General features: G+C 36.7%; 1 protein-coding gene across 2 annotated transcripts in view; it reads left to right on the top strand.

The window, feature by feature from the left end:
* The window catches only part of MED13 (mediator complex subunit 13), a 111,984-nt gene that overhangs the window by 44,949 nt on the left and 43,965 nt on the right, over positions 1-23,070 (top strand). For both annotated transcript variants that reach the window (XR_006715343.1, XM_045490625.1), the window contains exons 9-11: positions 6,334-7,017; positions 18,958-19,171; positions 21,301-21,382. Coding sequence is in view for 1 of the 2 variants with exons in the window: in XM_045490625.1 (XP_045346581.1) it covers positions 6,334-7,017; positions 18,958-19,171; positions 21,301-21,382 (980 nt within the window). In the remaining variant the exon portion in view is untranslated. The remainder of the gene's footprint in view (positions 1-6,333; positions 7,018-18,957; positions 19,172-21,300; positions 21,383-23,070) is intronic.

The following is a 23,070-nucleotide window of genomic DNA, read 5'->3' as shown; positions in this document are numbered from 1 at the left end:
AGGTAGAATATGAAAAGCTGTGTATGCAGGGGTGCCTGGGTGGCTCAGTCGGTTGAGTGTCTGACTTCAGCCCAGGTCATCATCTCGCAGTTAATGAGTTCAAGCCTCGCGTCGGGCTCTGTGCTGACAGCTCAGAGCCTGGAGCCTGCTTCAGATTCTGTGACTCACTCTCTCTCTGCCCCTCCCCTGCTCACGCTCTGTCTTCCTGTCAAAAATAAACATTAAAAAAAAATAGCTGTGTATGCAGAGATTGAAACTTAATAAAAAATCATTTTTACTGTCTTTTGAAGGGCATTCTTTAAAAAAAATTTTTTTTTAATGTTTTTATTTTTTATTTTTGAGAGAGACAGTGTGAACGGGGGAGGGGCAGAGATGGAGGAGGGAGACACAGACTCCGAAGCAGTCTCCAGACTCTGAGCTGTCAGCACAGGCCCGATGTGGGGCTCAAACCCACGAGCTGCGAGATCGTGACCTGAGCTGAAGTCAGAACGCTTAACCAACTGAGCCACCCAGACGCCCCTCTTGAAGGACATTCTTAAGTGAAATTGGCCTTAAAAACATGAGTGTATAGTGGTAAAGAATACACAGTACTACTACTAATAGTACCACTGCCTTGAATCGTGATCTGTTGCCAAAAATTTTACTGTCGTTGCTTTTGTAACATTGTTAAATATCAACATAATGAAAAAGGCAAATAATGTCTTATGCTATTATGATGATGGTTTGAACCCCATACAACCCTGAAAGTTCATGGACCATACTTTGAAGACTTTCATAGTAGACACTAAAATACTTGAATAATTAATAAATGAATAATAACTGTCACAATATACCTATCTATTCCTACCTTCTTATTCTGCTTCCCCCACGCCCTATTTTGCTTTCCTTCCCCTTCCCTGCTTTTATTGTTGACTCTCTTCTTTTTTTCTTACAGCTGGCTGAGAAATTATTTTAATTCTTTTATTAATTAATCAAACATTTATCTCATTTGCTTTCCATGAAGTTTAAAGCTAATCTTTGTATCCCTATATTCATTATGGAACAGAGAAGGACTTTGGGACAGTTCAATCTTGTTCCAGTTATTTCCATTTTATTATTTTTTGCATTTTAGTTCTATCTTATTCTGTGAAAAATTTCAGATGTGCAGAAAAGTAAGAAAGTTGGACAGTGCTCTCCTGTCTATCAGCCATCCGTATTTACTTGCTACATTTGTTTCATCTAGACCTCTTCTTTTACTGAAAAACTTGAAAAAATCTTAACATTTTATTGAATTTGATCTAAAATTACTATTTTGGGGTGCCTGGGTGGTTCAGTAGGTTGAGCATCTGACTCTTGGTGGTTTCACCTCAGGTCATGATCTCAACGTTCTGAGATCTAGCCCCGCTTTAGGCTCCAGGTTGAGCATGGAGCCTGTTTTAAGATTCTCTCTTTCTGCCCCTCCCCTACTTTCTCCCTCTCTTTTCTCTCTCTCTCTCTCTCTCTCTCTCTATATATATATATATATATATATACACATATATATATATATACACACACACACACACACACACATATATATATATATATATATAAATTTTTTTTTAGTTTTTAATGTTTGTTTTTGAGAGAGAACGAGAAAGAGAGAGCACAAGCAGGGGAGGGGCAGAGAGAGAGGGAGACACAGAATCTGAAGCAGGTTCCAGGCTCCGAGCTGTCAGCACAGAACCGGATGCGGGGCTCGAACTCACAAACTGTGAGATCATGCCTGAGCCGAAGTCAGACGCCCAACCGACTGAGCCACCCAGGCGCCCCCAAAAATACACACACACACACACACACACACACACACACACATATACATATATATGCACATGCATACATACACATATTATATATATGCATGTATATATATATATATATATATATATATATATATATATATATATAATTTTTCTCTTTTTTCGACTGGAGCTATTTGACAATGGCGGGAATGCCGTTCCTTATAAATCGATGTGGTCTTTGTCATTGAAAGTATTCAAAGAGAGGATGATCAGTGAAGGGATTATTCCTACATTGGAATAACCTACTGCTTGTTTTTTAATGCTATTTGTAAATTTTTTTATGCTATTTAAAAAATTCAAATAATGCACATGAAATAAAAGCTGTTGAGTTCCTTGCGCCTGTATACTTATGATCTGCCTGTCTGCTTTCTTTTCATACAAGTGGAATCCTGCTATGTATGCTGTTCTGCAACTTGCTTTTTTCTTTTTTAATTTTCTATTTTTTAATTTACATCCAAGTTAGTTAGCCCAGTGCTTCATCCCCTATGTATAATACCCAGTGCTCATCCCACCAAGTGTCTTCCTTAATGCTCCTTATCCATCCCCCAATCCACAACTCCTCCACCAACCCTCAGTTCTCTGTATTTAAGAGTCTCTTATGTTTTGTCACCCTCTTTGTTTTTATATTATTTTTGCTTCCCTTCCCTTCTGTTCATCTGTTTTGTATCTTAAATTCCACATATGAGTAAAGTCCTATGATATTTCTTTCTCTGACTGAATAATTTCACTTAGCATAATTCCCTCTAGTTCCATCCACGTAGTTGCAAATGGCAAGATCTCATTCTTTTTGGTTGCCAAGTAATACTCCATTGTATGTATGTATGTATGTATGTATGTGTGTGTGTGTGTGTGTGTGTGTGTGTGTATATCACATCTTTATCCATTCATCCATCAATTGACATTTGGGCTCTTTCCATACTTTGGCTATTGTCGATAGCGCTGCTATAAACATTGGGGTGTATGTCCCCCTTCAAGACAACACATCTGTATCCCTTGGATAAATACCTAATAGTGCAATTGCTGGATCATAGGGTAGTTCTATTTTTAGTTTGAGGAACCTCCATACTGTTTTCCAGAGTGGCTATACCAGTTTGCATTCCCACTAGCAGTGCTGAAGAGATCCTTTTTCTCTGCATCCTCTCTAACATCTGTTGTTGCCTGATTGTTAATTTTAGCCATTCTGACTGTTGTGAGTTGGTTTCTCATTTTGGTTTTAATTTGTTCCCTGATGATGAGTGATGTTGCACATCTTTACATGTGTCAGCCATCTGGATGTCTTTTTTGGAGAAGTGTCTATTCATGTCTTTTGCCCATTTCTTCACTGGATTATTTGTTTTTTGGGTGTTGAGTTTGATAAGTTCTTTATAGATATTGGAACTTTTTTTGATAAATAGTAATCATGGGTATTTTCCTATGTTAGCACATTTAGATCCATTCTTTTTTTTTTTAAGTTTTATTTTATTTTATTTACTTTGAGAGAGAGAGAGAGAGAGAGAGAATATCCCAAGCAGGCTCTGCGCTCGAACCCACAAACCATGAGATTAGTACCTGAGCCAAAGTCTGCTCAACTGACTGAGCCCCCCCCCCCCGACGTCCCCCCCCTTTTTTTTCTTAATTTTTTAAACGTTTATTTATATTTGAGAGAGTGCGTGAGCAGGGGAGGGGCAGAGAGAGGGAGACACAGAATCTGAAGCAGGCTCCAGACTCTGAGCTGTCAACACAGAGCCCTGTGCCCGACGTGGGGCTTGAACTCACAAGCTGTGAGATCATGACTTGAGCCAAAGTCGGATGCTCAACCTACTGAGCCACCCAGGTGCCCCCACTTGCTGAAGATTTTTAAAGCAAATCTTAAATATCATTTCACTCCTACTTCAGGATGCAACTCTAATATTTTAATTCTGTTATTATTTAGTAATATTCTGCTAATATTTTCTTATATAACTATAATTCCATTATCACCCCTAATAAAAAGAATAGTATTTTCTTGGCATCATCTGAAATCGTCTACAGATTTGTCTCAGAAATGTCTTTTTTAAAAAAATAATGTCTGTGTAGTTGGTTGTTTGACAAAGACCCAGACAAGAAGTATACCTTTGGTTGTTAAGTCTTTTATGTCTCTCTTGTAATCCCCTCTCCAATTTTTAGGACATTGGCTTGGCTGGAAAAACTAGGTCAGGTGTCCCGTGGAATGTCTCACATTCTGTATTTCTCAACTTGTCATATTGTAACTTGTTCTTTTAGTGTCATTTAATTTCTTTATCCCTTGCATTTCTGTAAATGGAAGTTACCTCTAGAGCTGTGCTGTCTAGTCCTAGCCATGTTAGTAACCACTAATGGATTTTAAATTAAAGCATTTGAATTTAAATACAGTTAAAAATTCAGTTTCTCATTGCACTGGCCGTATTTCAGGTCTTCAGGAGCCGCATGCAGAACATTTCTGTCATTACAGAAAGTGTTGTTGGACAGTGCTGATCTAGAGGCTTAATGAATTCAGGTTCAATATTTTTGATGAGAATACTTCACAGGTGGTGCTGTGTTGCTTTGTATCTGTCACATCAGAAGACACATGTCTGGTTGTCCCACTTTTAATAATTTGTTGAGATTGAGAAGGTAATGGTTAGCCTGACCCCTTATTGTAAAGCTTGCCATGTTTAGTATGAATAAAGACAGTTTTTCTTCTTCTTTTGAAATCTCCAATCTTTCTTTTTCTTGACTTACTACATTGGTTTAAACTTTTGATAAAATTGTTGAATAGGAATGTTGAGTTAATATTCTTGCTTTGTTCCCAGTTTTAGGGATTAAGTTATTCAGTCTTTGATCATTAAGTATGATATTAGTATAGTTTTTCATAGATGTCCTTTATCAGATTAAGATTAGTCTTGTTTTTTGAGTCTTTTTTTATAAATTTTTTTTTATGTTTGTTTTTGAGACAGAGACAGAGCGTGAACGGGGGAGGGGCAGAGAGAGAGGGAGACACAGAATCTGAAAGAAGCTCCAAGCTCCGAGCTGTCAGCACAGAGCCTGACACGGGGCTTGAACTCACAAACTGTGAGATCATGACCTGAGCTGAGATCAAGAGTTGGATGCTTAACCGACTGAGCCACCCAGGGTGCCTCTCTATTTTTTAAGTTTATGCTACTCCATAATACTATGAAGGTATAATACTTTATTTTTGAGAGATAGAAACAGAGTGCAAGTGGGGTAAGGGCAGAGAGAGACGGAGACACAGAATCCAAAGGAGGCTCCAGGCTCTGAGCTGTCAGCACGGAGTGGTGCTCAAACCCACAAACGCAAGATCATGACCTGAGCCGAAGTCGGACGCTCAACCGACTGAGCTGCCCCGGCGCCCCTTGAGTCTTTTTATGATGAATTATGTATCGAATTTTGCCATGTTTTTCTGTATTAAGATAGTTACATGGTTTTCTCTTTTATTCTGTTAATGTGATGAATACTACTGGTTTTTATTGAATGTTATACCTTACATTCCTGGGACATGTTTTAAATTCATATTCCCTCCACATTTTTCTTCTAGTTTCTTAGTTAAAAAAAAAATATTATATACATCACTATCAGTTTAGCTTGGAAATTTCATAGGGCACAGTATTTTTACTATGCTGAAAGAAATCTTAAACTCTGAACAAAATTACTAGATTTTTAGGCATGTAGTTTTAAGTTTTTCAGTTTAGAAATTGCTTCACATTATGAGGGAATAAATTTCTTCAGGCATTTTCTTTTCCTTTTCTAGTTAGCGGATTCGTTCTGTCAAGGTATGCCTTGGGAGAAGGATGGCAGATATGGTGTGGGGCCCATCAGTCGGTTGCAGTGCTATCCAGAATGATTAACTTCGTTTGTGTAGAATAAGTTTCCTAGCTGGTTGCTGTAGGATTGTAGATTATGACTGAGCTTAGCCAAGCCATTGATTTGCAGGTACATTGGTAAATGAATAAATTTCAGACCTTTTTAAACACGACTTTATCTTAACTAGAATTTTGTCTCTTGATTCAGATACTAAAATATTTAGGTTACATTAGTAAACTATCTTTGGTTGTCCCATCACATAGCTATTAAATGAGCAGAAGAGAATTGGCTGTTAGGAATCTTTCTGCAGTTCTTAGTTTTAGGTCACTCAACAAAGTATTTTTTATTTTTTTTGTTAAAAAAATTTTTTTAATGTTTATTTTTGAGAGAGAGAGTACCTTAAGCGGGTGAGGGGCAGAGAGAGACACAGAATGTGAACCAAGCTCCAGGCTCTGAGCTGTCAGTACAGAGCCAAATGCAGGGCTCAAAGCCACAAACCATGAGATCGTGTCCTGAGCTGAAGTTGGATGCTCAACCAACTGAGTCACCCAGGTGCCCCAAAGTATTTTTTTCCAATGTAAATTCAAATAATTTTACTTTTAGATTTATATGTAAAAAACAAATGATAATATGGAATGTTTAATAGTGTTTACTTGTGTACTTTGATGTAATAATGATACTATATAAACATTAAACCTTTCTTTTAACTTTTTAGGCACAAAAATCTCAAGCCAAGAAATCCTGGACAACAAGGACAGGCACCATCTTTAAGTCAGCAACAACAAGTACTTCCTAAGCACAAGACCAATGAAAAACAAGAAAAGAGTGAAAAACCACAGAAACGCCCCTTGACTCCTTTTCACCATCGTGTTTCTATTAGTGATGACGTTGGCATCGATGCAGATTCAGCTAGCCAAAGACTTGTGATCTCCGCTCCAGATAGTCAAGTGAGATTTTCAAACATCCGAACTAATGATGTAGCAAAGACTCCGCAGATGCATGGCACCGAAATGGCAAATTCACCTCAACCACCCCCACTCAGTCCTCACCCATGTGATGTGGTTGATGAAGGAGTAACTAAAACACCTTCAACTCCTCAGAGTCAACATTTTTATCAAATGCCAACACCAGATCCCTTGGTTCCTTCTAAACCAATGGAAGATAGGATAGACAGTTTATCTCAGTCTTTCCCAGCTCAGTTCCAGGAAGCTGTAGAACCTACAATATATGTCGGTACAGCAGTAAACTTGGAAGAAGATGAAGCTAATATAGCCTGGAAGTATTACAAGTTTCCAAAGAAAAAAGATGTAGAGTTTTTGCCTCCTCAGCTTCCAAGTGATAAATTCAAGGATGATCCAGTTGGACCTTTTGGACAGGAAAGTGTAACATCAGTTACAGAGTATGTATTTTTTTAATAGTCACTATTATAATTTAAGGGTGGAAATGATGTAAGTTCTTAATACTAGGACTCCAGAATTGGCTTCAGGGTAGGATTTACAATAATAATAAATCCTGTAAATATTAGTTTTGCATAATTTCTTTACTGTGATTTTTCCTTAGGGAGACTCATTATTATGACATATTTTAGTCACAAAAAAGTGGAGAAAATAATAGCACTTATCCATCAAACAACTTAAAGATTTTGAATGTCATTAGAACTCTTGTGTACTGTTTTTTTTCCTCCATTCTTCCTTCGTCTGTCCTAAATTTGGTGTTTATCATTTCTGTACATGTTTTTATACATGTAGCTCTAATTAATTCATTTTAATTGCTTTATAGTATTTGTTATGAATATACATAATTCATCTACTCTCTTAAAGGTGGACATATTGGTTATATCAGTTTTTTCCAGTTACATAGGATGTAATAGTGAACTTTTTTGTACACGTTTCCTTATGTACTTGTATAAGATTTCTCTAGGGAATACATCTCAAAGTGGAATTACTGGGCCATGGGGTTTGTCCACATTCGGCATTAAGGGTCATTGTCACGTTGGCTCTCCAACTATACCAGTTTACACCTTCATCAACCAGCAGAGTATGAGAATGATCTTTTCATCAGCATTTGGTATTACAAGCCTTCAGTTTAGCTAATTTTCTATATGCAGAATGGCATCTTACTGTCTTAATACATGTTTGAGAGTAAGCATTTATTTAAAATGTTCTTTGGGCATTCAGGTTTTCTCTTCTGTGAATTGTTTGTATATCCTATCTTTTAGTCCCATTTTTCTCCCAATTCTTTGCAAGTTCTTGCTATAAATCTTCAAAAATTCTTTTTAATTAAAAGCATCTTTAATGTTTATTTCATTTTTAAAAAATATGTATTTATTTTTGAGAGACACAGTGTGAGCAGGGAGGATCTGAGAGAGAGGGGGACAGAAAATCCAAAGCAGACTTCCAGGCTCTGAGCGATCAGCACAGAGCCCAACGCAGGGCTCGAACTCATGAACTGTGAGATCATGACCTGAGCTAAAGTCAGACACTTAACCTACTGAGCCACCCAGGCACCCCCTGGCTATTAAGAAATAGTATCCCCTTCTTAATGTTCTGTACCTTTTTTTTCTATAGAATTTATTTTCATCTTTTTCTTTACTGCTTCTCATCACATTTTTTTTCACTTATTTTTTAATTAATTTTTTTTTAACATTTATTTATTTTTGAGAAGCAGATAGAACAAGCAGGGGTGGGGCAGAAAGGGAGACACAGAATCTGAAGCAGGCTGTAGGCTCTGAGCTGTCAGCACAGAGCCCAGTGCAGGGCTCGAACCCACAAGCCGTGAGATCATGACTTGAGCCAAAGTTGGATGCTTAACTGACTGAGCCACCCAGGTGCCCCTCTTATCACATTTTTAAAATATAATTATTGTTTCTTCCTACACATTTTTGAATGAAGGAGTAGGGGAGCTGATTGGTAGGCCTTACTCATTCAATAAGTTATTTAGCTTATACTATGTATTAGTTTCATACACTGCTTTATGACAATGGGGTTGGGATATTTTGGAGGGGAGACCTGGTACCTAAAATTGCAGAATGAAGGGGATCTTGGGTCTTTACCAGATAGGTTATTCATTTTTTTAGAAAAGAAACCCTGTTGTTCCTCCATTTTCAGCTCTAATTTTTCATTTCTGTCTAGAAATACAGGTTCATATTTTCTCTGAGTTTTTGGTCATTTTGGCTCTCTTGTTGTGGGTTACCATCACCCCCTCTTGCATATTCTAGGCCATGAACTTTCTCTGCTGTGTTTTATTGATTTTGAGTTTCCCTGAGACTAAGTAAAATGTCCCATTTGTAGCCTTTGTCTCCTTTTCCCTACTGTTAAAGATTTATTCTTTCAATATTCCTTGTTATTTTAGTAAACCTGTGCATCTTATCTAGCTCTTTGAATCTTAAAAATATTCTAGTATGGGTTTTTTTTTGTTTTTTTTTTTTTTTTTTCAGTTAAAATTAATCTGGATTTGAAATTTAGGGACTTTAGGATACCTTTTGATCATGGAAAACAGCTAGCTTATTTAACAGGCAGAAAGTCTCTTGAAAACAAATGATGTCTTGGAAACAAGTCTTAAAAAGATCTTAGTCTCATTTGTGCTGGATATAATATAAAAGTCCTGAGTACTTGCCTGAAACTACTTTTGGTCTCCTTGTTTCTGTACTTCTCCTTTACATATATTCCTACACAGTAGAGTGATCATTGTAGGTTAAATGTTAGATGTTACTCATTTGCTGAAAACCCTCCAGTAGTTTCCCTCTACATTTAAGATAAAATCCAAACTCTTTTTCCTCATCTGTAAGCTTCTACCCAGTTTCCTGTCTAGCTAGTTCTTCACTCTTATCTATTACTGCCCTGTTTGCTTTCTGATTTTGAGGCATCAGATTTTCTGGTTATTCCTTCAGAAAGCCAAGCTCGTTCCTTTTTTTTTTTTTTTTTTTTTTAATTTTTTCTTAAGTTTATTTATTTTTGAGAGAGAGACAGAATGCGAGTGGGTTAGGGGCATAGAGAGAGGGAGACACAGAATCCGAAGCAGGCTTCAGGCTCTGAGCTGTCAGCACAGAGCCGGACGCGGGGCTCAAACCCACAAGCTGTGAGATCATGACCTGAGCCGAAGTCAGACACTCAACCTCAACCGACTGAGCCACCCAGGTGCCCCAAGCCAAGCTCATTCCTAATGGCCTTTAGTATTGTATTACAGATGGGGGGAATAGCTCACCCCTTCTTATTCAGTCCTGCTGAAAAGTTACCTTTTCAGGAGGTAGTTTCCTGACCATTTTATCTAAACTATGGCTTTTCTTCACTCCCCAAATCACTACCTACCTTGTACACGGTTTTCATTTTTTCCTTATATATATCATCCTATATCATCCAAAATCATATCATGAATTTGTTAATGATCTTCTCCCTATTAAAATACGAGCTCTGTGAAGGCAGGGGCTCTCCGTCTTGTTTACTGCTGTATTCCTCCAGATTACACACAAACATCCCTAGAACAAGTCTAGGCACATAGTGCACATTCAGTAGACGTTTGGATAAATTAAATAACAGTATATTCCTAGGGTTACTTTATGATTTTAGCACTTATTTTCCTTCTAGATTATATTTTCTTATTTAATATAAAAAATGTAGTGTTAAGGTCGAAAAGTACTGTTACGAATATTTTAAAAACTTAAAGGGTGAGTTTATGGGCATATTGTATTCATAAGATCAAGAATTCTAGCCATGACTTTAAATAAGTGTATTAGCTGATTGTATGCAGGAGCATCTGTAGGTGAAATGAAATGAAGGTCTCTTAGAAGTTTTAGGGGGTGCCTGGGTGGCTCAGTCAAACATCTGACTTCAGCTCAGGTCATGATAATCATGGTTCATGAGTTCAAGCCACGCATCAGGCTCTGTGCTGACAGCTCAGAGCCTGGAGCCTGCTTCGGATTCTAGGGCTCCCTCTCTCTCTGCCCCTCCCCTGCTTGTGCTCTTTCTCTTTCAAAAATAAACATTAAAAAAATATATATATAGTTGGGGTTGCCTGGGTGGCTCAGTTGGTTAAGTGTCCAACTTTGGCTCAGGTCATGACATCACAGGTTTGTGAGTTTGAGCCCTGCATTGGGCCCTTTACTGTCAGTTCAGGGCTCGCTTCTCTCTCTTTTTGCCCCTCCCTTAACTTGTCTGTTCGTGTGTGGCACGCTCACTCTCAAAAATAAATAAACATTAAAAAAAATAAGTTAGTACAGTTTAACATTAGAATCTGTTTTGAAATTGTTTGACATTTTTCTCATGGAATAAGAATGAGAGGATACAAGTATAATGTAGAAAAGTAGCTGCAGAGTAGAATGGTGCTGGGTCGTGATTATTTAAATTAAGGAAATAACATGCTTCCACTTGTTCCTGGTCACCATTTTTTCTGCTTTGTGAAAAGAAAACACTGAATAAAGGGTGGTGGTGTTTTTTTTTGTTTTTTTTTTTTGTTTTTTTAATCCTGTGTCTTATGTGAGTATTGTTTTAGTTACATTAGTTACTAAAATGTGTATTATGTTACAATTTGCTTTTGCGTAGAATCCTTTTTTTTTTTTTTTTTTTTAATTTTTTTTTCAACGTTTATTTATTTTTGGGACAGAGAGAGACAGAGCATGAACGGGGGAGGGGCAGAGAGAGAGGGAGACACAGAATCGGAAACAGGCTCCAGGCTCCGAGCCATCAGCCCAGAGCCTGACGCGGGGCTCGAACTCACGGACCGCAAGATCATGACCTGGCTGAAGTCGGACGCTTAACCGACTGCGCCACCCAGGCGCCCCCGTTGAATCCTTTTTTTATTTTAATAGTAGATTAGAATATGGAAGAAAATAAACAGGTTTAGCTGCTTGCTGTATGAACTAAAACATTTATGGAACATAATTGTTCTGTACTTGATAGAAGTTTTTTGGTTTTATGTTTCAATCACGTGAATATTTTTCCTTGTAGTTCCTCTTGTATGGCAGTAGCTCTCAATTGGAGCAATTTCTTATTCCCTCACTCATACCTTCAGGTGACATTTGACAGTGTTAAGAGACAATCTAGATTGTCACAACGGGGAATGTGCTACTGGCATCTGGTAGGTAGAGTCCAGGGATGCCGCTAGATACCCTACAATATGTAGGACAGGCCTCCGCAACAAAGCCCAAAATGTTCATAGTGTTGAGGTGCCTTAATATCATGAATAACTTTTACAGAAATTTGAACTCTGGAATAAGTTATTAAATTAGATAGGCCAAACATGTTTACTGATTAGTTTTACTAGGGAGATCCCCCATGCTATTTTACTATACAGTAAAATACCTGGTGTGGGCTTCAGTGTTTGCATTATGCTAACAAAAGTTTGGTTTTGTTTTGTTTTTCATAGTTAAAAGGATCTTATTTGGATAACTTAGTGATTCAGGTACCTACTATTAATATTACTTGAGATAGGATGTCATGAGGATCATCACTCAGGTGATGTCTCCTGTCATTAAAATAAATTCTATGAATTAATACTCTTCTCGATGGCATTTAAACACCTGTCTTGAATTCTTTTTTTTTTTTTTAATTTTTTTTTTTTTAATGTTTATTTATTTTTGAAGGAGAGACAGAGAGCACTACCAGGGGAGGGGCAGAGAAAGAGAGAGAGGGAGACACAGAATCTGAAGCAGGCTCCAGGTTCTGAGCTGTCAGCACAAAGCCTTACACAGGGCTCGAACTCACAAACTGTGAGATCGTGACCTGTGCCCAAGTCAGACATTCAACTGACTGAGCCATCCAGGCAACCCTTGTCTTAAATTCTTTATAGAAGCATTGTCTAGGTTTAAAGATACAATATGATCAAACCTTTTCTAGTCAGAGTAGTCCAGTCAGAAGCCTAGATTGCTTTATATAATAAATTTCTGAATACATATTACTGAATTCATATTACTAGGTAAACCTGGTAAATTTCTATTCTTTTTCCATACTCTGAGTTTTGAAAGTATTTAAATATATGGCGGTTAATTAGGGGGCTGTTGCAACTCCTGCATTCTTTTGCCCTTTGGAACATTATCTTTTTAAATTCATATTCTTCAAGTATCTGTTTCATCAGTTTGAATAAAACTGAAGTTTCTCTAATATACAGGATGCTGTAAAGCACTGTTGGAGTAAAAAATAAATCTGGTCCTGGCCCTAAACGAAATTGTAATCCAATGGAAACTAACATTCTCTGATAGAAGCATACATAAAAGATATTAGGGATGGTGAGCCAGAGTGAAGAATAATTTAATTCCATTTATGAAGATCCAGAAGTTTTATGTACTTTGGTATGGATAGATTATACGGTGTTGCTTAGTAGTTTGCTATGTCATGATGAGAAATGAGACCTGAAAAGGGAGGTGGGGCTATATAATGGAGTAAATTATATAAAATACTATTTATAGAAATACTGTTTATGAGTATGTATTTTCCTTGAGATGATAGGGGCACTGTTGTACTTTTTTTTTTTTTTTTTTTTTTTTTGAGGTAGATAAAATAATAGGGTTTTGGAAAATAAGGATTTTAGAAATATTAACCAAGTAATATTTTTGAAAGATTATTTGAAATGAAGAGGTATATATGTATGAAAGGACATCAGTTTGGACTCTTGAATAGTTCAGATATAAGGTGATACAGGGCCCTAGGAAATTAGAGATCGTAGGGATGTGTAGATTTTGTAAGTATAGAATAGACAAGAACTTTATGAACGGTTGAATAGTGCAGTGAGGTAGTAACAGGAGAGTTAAAGACCAGCATATTTATTTTATGAGGGAAAGAGGAGGAAAAACCGATTTGAAGACTTCTACCCTTTTACTCAGTTTACATTAAGTTAAGATTTACGTAATTTTTAAAATTTTTAAAATTTTTTATAATTTAGTTTTTATAATTTTTTTTAAAGTACAAGAAACTGTTAATCCCTGTTATCTTGAAGGAGAGGGATTGGGATATTTAGAAGTTTCAACTATGCCTTTGTTTATAATATGACTTTTATTTATTTTTTAATTTTATTTTATGTTTTTAATGTGTATTTATTTTTGAGAGAGAGAGAGAGGGAAAGATCGTGAGCGGGGGAGGGGCAGAGAGAGAGGGAGACAGAATCTGAAGCAGGCTTCACGCTCTGAGGTGTCAGCACAGAGCCCGACGCGGGGCGCGAACTCACAGACCGCGAGATCATGACAAGAGTCGAAGTTGGACGCTCAACCGACTGAGCCACCCAGGAGCCCCAGTGTACAATAATGACTTTTAAATATGTGCTTGTAATACGCATTGTAAATTAAAAAAAAAAAATTTTTTTAATTGAGAGTGAGAGAGACAGAGCGTGAGTGGAGGAGGGGCAGAGAGAGAGGGAGACACAGAATCCAAAGCAGGCTCCAGGCTCTGACTGTCAGCACAGAGCCTGACGTGGGGCTTGAACTCACGGACAGTGAGATCATGACCTAAGCTGAAGTCAGATGCTTAACTGACTGAGCCATCCAGGCACCCCATTTAATTTTTTTAGTTTATTCATTTATTTTGAAAGAGGAAGTGTGAGCAGGGTGGTGGGGGAGAGAGAATCCCAAGCAGGCTCCTCACTGTCATCTTAGAGCATGATGCGGGCCTCGAACTCATGAGCTGAAATCAATAATCAGACAGGAGTCAAATGCTCAACCAGCTGAGCCACGTAGGTGTCCCTATGTTGTAAATTTGAATTTAGTGTGAGGAACCTGCTGAAAGATTCTGTCAGACATTTGTGGCATTGTATCTGAAGCTTAGGAGAGGAAACTATTAACACAGTTGGAGTAATACATAATGCAAAAAGGGGCAAGAATCTTATCAGTAGAAATTTAAAAAGAAACATTTTTTTAATAAAAATTTTATAGGTGTGTGCTTTTTTAGAATGATGGAGGAGAAATTTGTACGTTTGTTTTATTCACGTTAAGTGAAAATTCAATTTCCATTTGGTATAAATAAAGTTTTCCATTGACTGCTGTTAAAGAGTGGCACTGTACTTCCATAATAGGTGGATAAACAAAAGAAAGCAGTATTCTTAGTTTTTCTAATTCTTAGTTTTTCTAATTCTTAGTTTTAGATGGTGATGGCTTGCCTAACTAGTACAGAGTATTAGGATTCATCATTTCTAAACATCTCCCTTGTTCTTAGACTTCCATGTGCCTCAGTTGATGCCAGATCTTTCAGCAGCTACTTTAAAGCGAAATTCCTTTCTAATTTCTTAGAATTTAGTTCGGGGAGAGAGAGGTTGAGGTGGAGCATAGCATATCTTACATACCGGATGTACACATCTGTGGCAATCTTCTTTTTGCTTCTAATTATTTTTAGTTTCTTTATTGGTTAACGCTAGTATCTATTTTAGAATAGTGGCTTTTAAGACCTCATAAGCTTTAGGGGTGCCTGGGTGACTCAGTCGGTTAAGCATCTGACTTTGGCTCAGGGAATGATCTTGTGGTTGTGGGTTCAAGCCCCACATCAGACTCTGTGCTGATAGCTCAGAGTCTAGAGCCTACTTCAGTTTCTGTGTCCCTGTCTCTCTGCACCTCTCCTGCTGGCACTCCAATGTTCTCTTTCAAAAGTATAAATAAACATTAAAAAATTTTTTTAAACCTTGTAAGTTAAAAAAAAAAAAAAAACCTTGTAAGTGTTGAAGATAGCAAAATTTCTGCAAAGAAACATTATAGTTTTTTTAATATCATTTTTCAAGGGCTAGCACTTAGTTCTAGTAGTATTTTGATTGCTTAAAATAGTCTTCTATTTTGATTCAGAGGGAGACATTTCTAAACCCTGAGCAGAGAAAGAACATACTGGAGCATAGTTTTATCATGTCTTGTTCTATAGCAAGGCTACATCTGGATATCTTAACCATAGAATTCATCAATAGAATTAGCTCCTATGTTGCATTAGGGGTATACCTGACATTTATATTGTATATATCATACAGTTACAGAGTGCATTATCTCATCTCTAAAAGATAGTTTCTATTTTGTTTCATAGGAGTCTATGATGAAATAAACTTGTTTTGGTTTATTGTAATCTAAATATTTTAAGTAAGTCTTACTTGATATCTTAATACAATAAAGCTATTCTTCTTACAGTTAGCTTGACTCAGTTTAAGGATTGATCTGAATAGTGGGCGTGGTACCAGAAAAGGTACTATTAAAGAAAATAGAGGATTTTTGATATTTATTAAATTCATTTGTTCCTTAACATTTCCTTCTATAGCTTATCTCCTTCTATAATTGTCAATCCTAAAATACTGTCGTTTCTTGTCTGGAAGAATTTTTATTGAATAAAGGCCTAAAAGCATGTGCTACTCCAAGCCATGTTAAATTCTCTACAAGTATATTTCAGGATAGAATGTTACTGTTGTCATAGTAAAAGGAAAGAGATACACTTAATGAATAATATAAACGTAATTTCAGTTTGCTTTGGTCTTTGCAGAGCTTCCTGTTAATTACTGTACCTAATCCTCTTCCAGTTTGTCTGTATTTAGCTCTATATCTGATTGAAACTATCTCTGTAGTTCGACTATATGTGAAAAGTTTCTTTTAGAAAAGGAGGGGTTATTCCTGTTTCACAGAAATATATATATATACTATATGATGATAGTGATGAAATAACTTTGAGTTTTTAATCTGACATCTTTTAAAAATCACAATTTTTTCTATTCTTATCAATTTTAAATATAGAAAGATGTGTAATGTAAATATATTTTAAAATATGTTGTGACTTGATACTCATGATATTATTGACTACATTTAAATTCATTGCATATCCCAATGTCTGTGAGAACCATTCAATAAAATAACAAGTTGTCTTTAGGCACCGCATTTGGTTTACTCATTTTTATTCTTAATAGAGCCCTGTGCAGGAGCATTGGTCCTTTTAATGTAACTGCACACTAGTTTAACTACTTGTGTAAACAGTGTGGCAGTTTTCCTGCTTCTGCCAGAGGACAACTTAATATGAGAAACAGAGTTGTTTTATTCACCTCTACACAGAGTAGTAGTGTCTTTCAGGTTGGTGGTGGGGAGGAGGAGTGGGATCTTAACACTTTTCTCCTATGAATAGTTACTTGAATATGCATACTTAAAATCTTTCCAGCCTTAACTTTGTTACTGTGTTACCTTAGCAAACCATTTCTTTCTACATAATTTGCACATCAAAATCAGCATACTCTGCATTTTCTGTCTTATAAGATTAATTATAAGTAGTGAATAAGAAAACATGTCAAAGTAGATAGCAAACTACTTTGGAGAGACTTATGTTAGCACCTAATAGTTGAGCAAACAGTTTTGGTCTAAGATGGTAAGATACAATGCTACTCTTTAAGAAATACCTATTCATTCATTTATAGAAGTATTCTAACAATTTTAAATCATACTCCTGTTAACTAGTTAGCACCATGTTCAAATGGAAGAAAGTTTTTGTAGACCTGGGATTTTAGTTTTGGGGATAAATCTGGGGCATATTGGGAATAACAATGACATGGTATTTAATAGCATGCTTAGAAAATATCAGTTATTATTTTTTTATGGCCTCTGTTTCACCCTTAGTTTATAGTGTTTATGGAGTACTTATAGTGCTGGGCATCTTAAATAGATTTAAAGTTATGATATCCTTCCATTCAAAGATTTTATAAGCTAACAAATACCTTCACCTTCATTGTTCCCAAATCTTACATCTCTTATAATTTTTTGTCTTAAATTGTAGGACAGATAAGTGGCAGCAGTATCACTTTCTGATGAATGAAGATGGTTTATTTCCAAGTACAAGATACTGTATTTTAGAATTATTAATGCATCCACAACGTCTCAATCCTATGTGGTTTTTCGATTTCATGTATTCATTTAAGAAATATTTATTGAGTACCTTTTACTTGCCAGGCACTGTTCTAGGCATTTGGGATAATTCAATGAACAAAGACAAGATCCCTGTCATTTAAGGTCTTATATTCTAGTGAGAGTGACAGTCAACTATTAATATAAGCAAGTTATATAGATTTTAAAAGATAAGTGCTATGGAGGGAAAAATAGAGCAGGGTGAGGGGGATCAGTGTTGAAGTAGTTGGGCATTTTGCAATTTTAAATAAGGTCTCCTACATAAGGTGACATTTAAACAAAGTCTTTTAGAAAGTGAAGGAGTTGGCCATGCAGATACTTGGAGAAAGAATGCTCCAAACAAAGGGAACAGTCAGGAGTGTGTCTGGCCTGTTTGAGGAACATGAAGGAAGGTCTTGGAAGCAGAGTTGAGAGAGGCAGGAGTAGAATAACCAGATGAAGTTGGTTGTAGAGGCAAAGAGGAGAAAGGTCAAGGAAAGCTTTGGTAGGATATTACAAGGAGTTTGGTTTTTATTCAGGGTGAAATAGTCCTTGCAGGACTTTTACCCTGGTCTGAGTAGAAGCCTAGCTACTTCTTTCTGGCAGCATGGGAATCTCCACTTTACAAACTATGGAGAACATGAATTTGGGAGTCAGCAAGTGTCTTCTACAAACCAAAAACATCATTCAGTGTTCACACTCACCAAGTACCCTGGTCTTCAGAGATAGAAAAGTCTTGATGCTTCCCGGGATTCTGGTGGTGCAAATCAGCTTGTGGCTTCTTGCTCTTACCCTTTGATTTTAGCTTTCTCTGATCTGACAGTTTCTACTTGTTTGTCTTTCTAACTTCAGTGTTGTCTCCTCTCTTGTTTTGTTTTATTGATTCTAGTCACCATGTGAAACCGTAAGACTGATGATATAAAAATAGATTTTTCCAATCTGATCAGATAAAAACTTTGAGGTACTTGAGCTGAAACTTCACTTGCCATTATAAAACCTCTTGCCAGAATTAATAAGTTATAGTGTTCATGAAACACAAATTAGGTCCTTATAATTTTATAACCTTATCCACTCATGTCAATAGGAAAAGGATAATCACTTCCATTGTATAAATTGTATAAAACTAGTCTTGCCTCAGCACATAGCCCACAATTTTGAGAGTTCCTGTTCTGGAGCAATTTTGATGTAAGAGTCCCTTTCAAAAAAAAAAAAAGTTCCTTTCAGTGAATAGACTTGGACAAGTTAATGCATGTAAGGAATTGGGAACAGAGTGGACATATTTTGGTGGAAAGAACATATAGATAGCAGACCTAGATTTTAGCTTCATTTCTTGATTGCTAAACTTGAGGCTTTAATAAATCATGTAACCTCTCAATGCCTTAATTTCCTCATTCGTAATATGAAGGATTACAGTTTAGATCATCTCTAAATAATCATGAAAACTTGATGATTCTTAAGTCATTGGAATTTTTTTTGCTTTTATGGAAAATTAAATATAATTTTCTAATTTTGTTTTGTTTTTTTTTAATGCAGGTTAATGGTGCAATGTAAGAAACCTTTAAAAGTTTCTGATGAATTAGTGCAGCAATATCAAATTAAAAATCAGTATCTTTCAGCAATAGCATCTGATGCAGAGCAAGAATCTAAAATTGATCCATATGCATTTGTTGAAGGAGATGAGGAATTCCTTTTTCCTGATAAGAAAGATAGACAAAACAGTGAGAGAGAAGCTGTAAAAAAACACAAGGTGAGTAAAAGAAATCATAGTACACCAAAGGGTCGCTGATATTTTTTAACACAGCATATAGTACCATACTTCTCTCTCTCTCTCTTTTTTTTTTTTGTCTTTTAAAATAGATTAAGGGGCACCTGAGTGGCTCATGTCAGTTAAGCCTCCAGCTCTTGATTTCAGCTCAGGTCAAGATCTCACCGTTGTGAGATCAAGCCCTGTTCCGGGTCTGCACTGACAGCATGGAGCCTGCTTGGGATTTTCCCTCCCTCTCTCTTTGCCCCTCCCCTGCTTGCACTTGCTCTTTCTCTCCCACTCTCTCAAAAATAAACACACTTTGGGGTCCCAGGGTGGCTTAGTAGGTTGAACGTCCAAGTTCAGCCCAGGTCATTATCTCGCGATTTGTGGACTGGAGCCTCGTGTCGGGCTCTGTGCTGACAGCTCAGAGCTTGGAGCCTGGTTTGGATCCTGTTTCTCCCTGTCTCACTCTGCTCTTCCCCCACATGTGCCTGCTCTCTAAAAAATAAATAAACGTTTATTATTTTTTTATTTTTTTTAACGTTTATTCGTTTGTGAGAGACAGAGACGCTGTGAATGAGGGAGGGGCAGAGAGAGAGGGAGACAGGATCTGCGAGGCTTGAACCCACGAACCATGAGATCATGACCTGAGCCGAGGTCAGAACCTTAACCTGCTGAGCTACCCAGGTGCCCCAATTTTTAAAATAAATAAATAAACAAACAAAATTGAAAAATATAGAACGGATATTTATCCTTTTAAATTATGAAAATTTTTTTTTGAATAGGTAAATCAGGCACATTGTACAAAATTTAAGAGTTTATGTAGACTTTATACCTGGTGTCTGATAATGAAAAGATTGTTATTTACTGTAAGAGTTTTTTTGGGTTTGAGGAAAGTACATTAACTTCTGTAATATTGAAATCAGAAAATTTAGGTAGATGAAGTATTTTGATACTGAGTTAAAATATACTGAAATAGGTGAAGTGCCAGTTTTCAAAATACAATAAAATACCCAATGCTGAGTTTATAACATACATGATATTTTTGAATGTGAGTTAACTTATAGAGCCCCTTGATGAAATATATTAAATATAGGATACAGGAGTATTTATTAGAAATTTGAAAATCTAATATTATAGGATGTATTAAGCACAAGATAACTCTGTTGGATAAGAATTTTGCCTTTAAGGGTACCTGGGTGGCTCCGTCAGTTATGCGTCTGACTTCAGCTCGGGTCATGATCTCATGGTTTGTGGGTTCAAGCCCTGCGTTGGGCTCTGTGCTGACAGCTCAGCGCCTGGAGTCTGCTTCCGATTCTATTTCTCCCTCTCTCTGCCCCTCCCCTGCTCATGCTCTGTCTCTGTCTTTCAAAAATAAATAAACGTCAAAAAGTTAAGACAAAAAGTAGGGGCGCCTGGGTGGCTCAGTCAGTTAAGTGTCCAACTTTGGCTCAGGTCATGATATCACACTTCTTGGTTTCAAGCCCCACTTCGGGCTGTGTGCTGAAAGCTCAGAGCCTGGAGCCTACTTTGGATTCTGTATCTCCCTCTTTCTCTGCCCCTAACCTGTGTGTGCTCACTCGCTCGCACTCTCTCCCTCTCTCTCTTTCTTTCTCCCCGTCAAAAATAAATTAAAACATTAAATTAAAAAAAATTTTTTAATTAAAATTTGCCTTTAATGTAAAATATGGAAATTGAAAGCTGTAAAATTTTGAAAAGGACCCAATAATAAGTATAATACAGAAAATTCTTTCACAGAGTTTTTAGCCTTACTATGCGCCTGGTACTTGACATTTTGTCCTTCTGTAAATATGAAAAGAGTATCTGTAAATATGAAAAGAGTAGTAGCTGGGAAGGATATAGGTATTATAGAAAGAACATGGACTTTGGAATTTGACAAATTTAGCTTGGAATCCCAGCTCCCACCGTTTATCCAGATACATTTCCTGGGTTATCTTTAGAACTATTTTTTGTAAGTTGAACGTGCTGTTTATCATATAGATTAATTGTGGGAATTAGTATGTCTGTAGAACATCTAGTAGGATGCTTGACACATAGTTACTCACTAGTTGGAAGATTTTGTTATTTTAAATGATACATTTCAGTCTAATATGTAATATTGTTTGCAGATAGAAGATGGGCCATCTAGTGTAACAGTATTATCACATGAAGAAGATGCTATGTCATTATTTAGTCCATCTATCAAGCAAGGTAAAACTTTTATTTTCTAATCAAAATATTGCATTACAAGATTACTGCTACAAGCTAATCTGATATTATTGGACTTACAGTGTTCCTTTTTGCATAATTCATGTTTCATAGAAAGGTACCTATCTTAAAATGATTTATTGCTTATTTTGTATTGAGAGAAGCAGGTTGAGATGATAGAAATTCTGGTTTGAATTGTTGAAACTTTCTCTCAAATAAAAATAGTTCTTATGTAAAATGAGATTTGAAGAGATCATCACCTTAAGGTCCCTCTCTGATCTGAAAACTCAACTTTATAAATTAGACTTGACTACAGTTTTGTTGTCCTTTACTCTCTCACTCAAATTAGAAGAACTGTTGAAATTATTAATTTAACAAATATTTATCAAACAGGTTTTATATGTAGGGACTATTCTTAGCACTGAGGATACTGTGAAAAAGACCACTTTGAAAGTGTCTGACTAGTGCTTCTTGTGCTTGGAATAGAGAGGTGTGGCACATTATTTGTTTTACAAAATTTGTGTGGGAATGAGTGTAATTGCTGTCTTCTGCTTTCTCTAAATTTGGACCATCTCCCACATTCTGGAGCAATCTTTTGAGGTGGAGCTTTGAAATATTTTTTAATAAGTACCCTAGATGATTTTTTTTTTTTTTTGGGACAGAGAGAGAGAGAGAGCATGAACGGGGGAGGGGCAGAGAGAGAGGGAGACACAGAATCGGAAGCAGGCTCCAGGCTGTGAGCCATCAGCCCAGAGCCTGACGCGGGGCTCGAACTCACGGACCGCGAGATCGTGACCTGGCTGAAGTCGGACGCTTAACCGACTGCGCCACCCAGGCGCCCCGATGATTTTTTACACCAAATTTCAGAACTGCTCCAGTTAATTTTTAGAACTATCATGCAGAGGCACTTGGAAAGTGACTTTCATCTTTCTGAAAGTGAGGACTATTTCAAGTCATTTGATACACCAAGCATACTTCAGGTTATACACCAAACTGTAATTTTTTTTCTTATATGAGAATGTAAAAGGAATTTAACTTCTGTTGGTATTTGTAATTTTTCTTAAGTAATCCTATATTTTTCCCTCTACAACTGGGGAGAGTAAAAAAAAAAAAAAAAAGAAAAGGAAAAAGGAAAATAAAATTCTAGAACTAAGGGGGCACCTGGGTGGCTCAGTTGGTTAAGCGTCCGACTTCAGCTCATGTCATGATCTTACTGCTCGTGAGTTCAAGCCCCGCATAGGGCTCTTTGCTGACAGCTCAGAGCTTGGATCCTGCTTCAGATTCTGGGTCTCCCTCTCTCTCTCTGCCCCTCCCCTGCTCATGCTCTCTCTCTGTCTCTCAAAAAATGAATAAACGTTTAAAAAAAATTTTTTTTTTTTTTAAATTCCAGAACTAAAATGAAAGCTTAACCAACAGGTAATATTTATTGAGTACTTCACTGCCTGGCACTGGACAAAGTGCTTTAGCTACATCCTTCATTTTTAATTCTTGTTATTGCTAAGGTACAGATTGGTTAAGTAACTTGTTCAGGGTCATATTGTTAGTGTCATAGTTGGGAATTCAAATTCATGATAGTCTCTCTGACTCAAGAGCCAGAGCACTTAATCATTGTACTATGTTTCTTTCTTTCAGGAAGATAGAAAACTAAAAATGTGGAAGATAGAAAAATAAAAGTGTGTGTGTGTGTACTA

The sequence above is a fragment of the Leopardus geoffroyi genome, chromosome E1 (genome assembly GCF_018350155.1).
Source record: "Leopardus geoffroyi isolate Oge1 chromosome E1, O.geoffroyi_Oge1_pat1.0, whole genome shotgun sequence".
Classification (NCBI taxonomy): domain Eukaryota; kingdom Metazoa; phylum Chordata; class Mammalia; order Carnivora; family Felidae; genus Leopardus; species Leopardus geoffroyi.
Note: the sequence above shows the minus strand (reverse complement) of the source record. Positions and strands in the feature narration are given on the sequence as shown.